At 41.1% G+C, this 6000-nt stretch overlaps 1 protein-coding gene across 1 annotated transcript in view; it reads left to right on the top strand.

The window, feature by feature from the left end:
* Positions 1–1521: 1521 nt before the first annotated feature.
* Positions 1522–6000, top strand: part of atp1b4 (ATPase Na+/K+ transporting subunit beta 4) — a 74135-nt gene continuing 69656 nt past the window's right edge. The window contains exons 1-2 of the mRNA XM_072595499.1: positions 1522–1707; positions 1898–1965. Coding sequence (XP_072451600.1) covers positions 1903–1965 — 63 coding nt within the window. The 5' untranslated portion in view covers positions 1522–1707; positions 1898–1902. The remainder of the gene's footprint in view (positions 1708–1897; positions 1966–6000) is intronic.

Genomic DNA, 6000 nt, shown 5'->3' with positions numbered 1-6000 from the left:
TATTTGCAGAATTACATTTTACTTTGCTCAAAACTGCATGAATCCACGTAAGATTCTGTAAATCCATTCTTTAGATTAGAATCAGTCTGATCATTGTGGCATAAACAGTCTCATACAGGGAAGCTCACACCTTCAATACACTAGCTGGGCCAACATGACACCAATTGTTAAAGTTCACTTGAGAATGTAACTTTTAAAAAGAGTTTTGCGATTTACATATGAAAGAACTGAAACCAACGTGGTCATTCTAACAGATGAGAGATTTAACAAATAATCCAGGTCTTTTATCAATATATAATTTCAGTTACATCACACTGTAAACTTTTGTTATAGATTCTGTGTCTTACAATCTTATACTCCACAACCACCTGATCAAGAAGCAGTGCTCCAAAATCTGGTGGTTCCAAATAAACTTTTTGGACTATAACGTGGTGATGTGTGATTTTTGACAATGCTCTATACAGGGGTACAGTGTCACTAATAATGACAATGTTCTATATGTGGTACAGTCTCATTAATAATGTCAATGTTCTATACTGGGATCCAGTCACTAATTGAGTGGCGCTGGAAAAGCATAGCAGGTCAGGCAGCATCTGAGGAGCAGGAAAATCCTGAATGATGAAGGGCTTTTGCCTGAAACGTTGATTCTCCTGCTCTCCGGATGCTGCCTGACCTGCTGTGCTTTTCCAGCACCACTCCATTCTTGACTCTGATCTCCAGCATCTGCAGTACTCACTTTCGTCTACAGTCACTAATAATGTCAATGTTCCTTTCTGGGGTAACAGTCTCACTAATAATGGCAATGGATAATGACAATGGTCTACACCAAGGTTATGTGTCACTGCTTACGTCATTGTTTCACAGATTTCGTCGGAAGGTTCATGGCAAATAATCACTGGAAGTCAGGAGGGGCTCACTTCAGGGAAGTGTAAGCGGAGCGCATTTCCAAGCACCTTCCAGATTTACGAAATTTTCGCAGGAGATCTACTCACATCACAGAAGCAATACAAATAATGCGCCTCTCGGAAAAAAAAACTGAACATGAGTAACAATCCTAAATCGGTGCAAACCACGTCCAAAGTCGAATGTGACTGAGACACAGCAAAGTTTCCCCGAGACTTCCACCTTTGATTGAAGGAGTTGTTTTCTCACGTTAGGGTGTTTTGTTTTACTCAAGAGCAGGTGTGATATGGCAGAAGGTGGGGGCGGCCGTTGCTTTCTCTGTTTAGTGGCAGTGGACTGAGGCGTTTTGCGGTTAGGGGCAAGTTTTAGTGAACTTCAACTGGCTTATTTGCTGCAGTCAGTCTCCACAGCAGAGAGGTTTATATATAGATCCTCAGGCCAGTTATATTTTACCAATGCACAAGAGAATCCTGATTGACAGCAACACATTGGCTACGGGGAAACTTAATTCAATAACGTGAAAGAGACAAGTTTAGTTTTTTTTAAAAAGTACTGCCAGAAAAGTTTATATTCACATACTACTTCTCAATGGGAGAAAGGGGTGGCCATAAGTTATTGAGCAATTTTGTGCAGTTCCACACTTGGAAAAAAATGTCAAAGGATAAGGAGACTCCATCTTAACCTGAGAGTCTGCCAATTCTGTTGAAAGCAAGTTATTTTTTGCCCCTTTCGTCCAGTTCCTCCTCGCAAGGTCATACCTACACTACATACAGCCGCCTTGTCATTGCTCTGAGGAAAAGCGAGGTATTTCATTATCAATGGGATATAATATCAGAAGCCCTGCTTTAGCCCAATGCATTATAACGATTCGACTGCAGGGGCTTTAGTTAACATTATTGTTCATTGTCTTTTCTGTCTGTCAACTTGTTTTTAACGCTTGTTAGCGAGAGTTCTCTGCATGATCTGAATTCTGCTCTTTTCTACCTTATTTAAGGAACCATGGCGATGAATTCCGCACTCAATGCCACCGAAGAACATTACGGGAACGACATTAAGACGCCGGTGAGTCTCATAAGCCGACGTTTCGGACTTAATGCATCCTTTTAATACAAACTTTCCCCTTCGTCGGCAGTAATGGTTCAGGACATCGACTTTTTAATCATTAACGGATTGAAAGTTTTTTTTAAGACAAAGCATATGAAGATTTCAAACTTCCTTGAAAACATTAGCCCTGCCTTTTGAGGAATCTGTTCTATTGATAATGAAAGGGAAGGACAATTTGGTAAAAGTTTTCGAGTGTCGTTTTTGAAATAGGCAGCTGTGACTTTCTTTGTGCAGTTGACTGTTTTGAACAGTATATTGGATATGAATATTGGAATTGAAGAGATTCCGGTGCATCCTTCAATCTCATCTGTCAGAGAGCGCTCTCAAACACCACTGTTCACTTCCAAGACTTCTTACCATAACTTATGTAATTTGGTTTTGCTTTATTTAGAGATCTGTGCTTTACCACTCTTTCAAATAACAACATTAACTGGTTTAATTTCAAGTTCTTCTTAGATACCCTTGGTGGCTCATTGTTCCCTTAAAATGATCTTGTCTCTTGCCAGTGTTTTGTTTCTCCTGCACAGTCTGCCCCACGTGAGGAAATATCCTCTCTATGTCTACTTTCCCAATCTCCTTTAACATCTTATATACGTCAATTAGATCTCTTTTTATTCTAAACTTGCCAGAGTACAGGCCAGTACTGCTCCATCTCACTTCATAAGATAAACCCCTCATCTCTGTAATTGATCTAATAAATCTCCTCTGTACTGCCTCCAGTAGAATACATTCCTCCTCAAGAAAGGGGATTAAAATTGTATGCAATACTCCAGATGCACTCTCATTCATACCTGGGACTGAACTAATGTCTGCATTGAACTAGACTCAAGATGTGCCCAGGAATTGATTTTGGCACCTGGTAGAAAGCTTGCAGACCCAGTATATCAATTTTCAGAACTGTTCAGCTTTTGGACTCTCCACAAAAAAGGAATTTAAAACATTTAGTAATGGAGACAAAGCTTAAGCTGAAGGTGAATGTGAGAATCAGAGCCATTATGTTCTTGAGGAAAACGTAGCTGGTTTAATTAGTTAGTTTGCAGATTTGTGGACTTGCAAATAGTGAGGAGGATTGTCAGACGATACAGCAGGATATAGACCAGTTGGAGACATGAGCAGAAAAATAGCAGATTGAGTTTAATCTGGACAAACGTGAGGTGATGCTTTTTGGAAGGTCAAGTACAGGTGGAAATTATACAGTGAATGGCAGAACCCTGAGGTGTATTGATATGCGGAGGGACTTGGGTGTGCAGGTCCACAGATCACTGAAGGTGGTAGTCAAAAAAAGGCCGATGGCATGCTACTTTTAGCATTTGCCTGTACCTGTGTTTTTGTTTTTGCCACTGTTTACCTATTATTTACTTATTTATGCCATTTAACTCTGTGATCTGCCTGTATTGCTCGCAAGACAAAGCTTTTCAATGTGCCTTGACACACATGACAATAAATTCAGTTCAAGTCAATTCAATTCATTTGAGTATAAAGATAGGTAAGTTATGCTGCAGCTTTGTAGAAGTTTAGTGTGGCCACACTTGAATATTGTGTGCAGTTCTGCCCACCACACTACCAGAAGGATGTGGATGTTTTGGAGAGGGGACAGAAAAGAGTTACCAGGATGTTGCCTGGGGGATTTTAGCTATGAAGAAAGGTCAGATAGACTGGGTTTGTTTTCAAAGGGATGCAGGATGCAGGTGAGGGCCCATGGTGTTCGAGGTGAGCTGCTGGGATGGATTGAGGATTGGCTGTCTAACAGAAGGCAGAGAGTTGGGATAAAAGGTTCTTTTTCAGAATGGCAGCCGGTGACGAGCGGTGTCCCTCAGGGTTCGGTGCTGGGGCCACAGCTGTTCGCATTATACATTAATGATTTGGATGAGGGAACCGGGGGCATTCTAGCAAAGTTTGCCGATGATACGAAGTTAGGTGGACAGGCAGGTAGTACTGAGGAAGTGGGGAGGCTACAGAAGGATCTAGACAGGTTGGGAGAGTGGTCCAGGAAATGGCTGATGGAATTTAACGTGAGCAAGTGCGAGGTCTTGCATTTTGGCAAAAAGAATAAAAGCATGGACTACTTTCTAAATGGTAAGAAAATTAATAAAGCCAAAGCACAAAGGGATCTGGGAGTGCTAGTCGAGGATTCTCTAAAGGTCAACATGCAGGTTGAGTCCGTGATTAAGAAAGCGAATGCAATGTTGTCACTTATCTCAAGAGGGTTGGAATATAAAAGCAGAGATGTACTACTAAGACTTTATAAAGCTCTGGTTAGGCCCCATTTGGAGTACTGTGTCCAGTTTTGGTCCCCACACCTCAGGAAGGACATACTGGCACTGGAACGTGTCCAGCGGAGATTCACACGGATGATCCCTGGAATGACAGGTCTAGCATATGAGGAACGGCTGAGGATACTGGGATTGTATTCGTTGGAGTTTAGAAGAGTAAGGGGAGACTTAATAGAGACGTACAAAATAATACATGGCTTAGAAAGGTGGATGCTAGGAAATTGTTTCCTTTAGGCGAGGAGACTAGGACCCGTGGACACAGCCTTAGAATTAGAGGGGGTCATTTCAGAACAGAAATGCGGAGACATTTCTTCAGCCAGAGAGTGGTGGGCCTGTGGAATTCATTGCCACGGAGTGCAGTGGAAGCCGGGACGCTAAATGTCTTCAAGGCCGAGATTGATAGATTCTTGTTGTCTAGAGGAATTAAGGGCTACGGGGAGAACGCTGGTAAGTGGAGCTGAAATGTGCATCAGCCATGATTGAATGGCGGAGTGGACTCGATGGGCCGAATGGCCTTACTTCCACTCCTATGTCTTATGGTCTTATTAAGGGGCAATCTAATAGAAGTTTATAAGTTTGTGAATGGCATGGATAGAGTGGAAAGTATGAAACCTTTTCCCAGGATGGAGGGGTCAATTATAGTTTTAGGGAACACAGGTTCAATGTACAAGAGGGAAAGTTTAAAAGAAATGTGTGAGGCACGTTTTTCGTACAAAGGGTGGTGAGTGCCTGGAATGTGCTGCCAGAGGAGGTGGTGGAAGCAGACATAGTAGCAGCATTCAAGAAGCACCTGGATGAATGCATGAATAGGAAGGGAATAGAAGGATGCAGATCCTGTAAGGGAAGAAGTTTTAATAGGGAAGAGCAACGTGTTGGCGGAAGGACCTGTTCCTGTGCTGTTTTATTCTTTGTCCTTTGTTCTTGTGAACTAACAGCAATAGTTATGACTTCTCTTAAATTTAACCTTTTATAATAGTGGTATCATATAAATATCTTGTATTTTGCAACATCTTGTTAAAGATTTTATGTAAGGGAGAAGGTTAGAAGTTATTTGATATATAGAAGTACATTGTAAACACACACTAAAAGAACATATTGGTATTTTGAAAGTAAATCAAATGATAACAATATTTTTTGGACAAAAGACAGGGTGAGCTAGAAAGAAATGTTCTCCTTCCTCTTTCAGGTACAGGTTAAAGAAACAAATTGTGAATTTTGTCCCAAACTCTGATGATCATATTCTTGTGTGGAGAAGTTTCATGGAGTTGAGGGGAGCCTGAGGGATGCTAATGATTTCTAACATTTCTGTGAATCCTGCAATGCAGTTCCCCTGCATGAATTGTTGATTTGAGATTTGCAACTGCTGACAGAATCATGGTGTCACTCTTTTGTTTTATAAATACTGGCAGAATGGATCTTCAGTTTCAAATTCAGGTTGCTGTGTTTTCCTGTCCTGGTGAAGTGGAACCATGAGAGATAATTGTTGAAGAAAGTGCTTAAAAAGGCAAATGGCATTCTGGGCTTGATAAAAAGCAAGGATGGTATGATGAACCTTTATAAAATATAGATTTGTCCTCAGTTGGAGAATTGTATCCAATTCTGGGCTTTTATCTTTAAGAAGGATGTGAAAGCATGACAAGAATGGTCGCAGGTTGATGGATTTCAGATACATGGACAAATTGGAGACATTATGCAGATGGAAAAGTTGTCTTTGACAGCA

Source organism: Chiloscyllium punctatum, chromosome 25, assembly GCF_047496795.1.
Source record: "Chiloscyllium punctatum isolate Juve2018m chromosome 25, sChiPun1.3, whole genome shotgun sequence".
Taxonomy (NCBI): domain Eukaryota; kingdom Metazoa; phylum Chordata; class Chondrichthyes; order Orectolobiformes; family Hemiscylliidae; genus Chiloscyllium; species Chiloscyllium punctatum.
The sequence above is the reverse complement of the archived record's forward strand: the minus strand, read 5'-3'. Positions and strand labels throughout refer to the sequence as shown.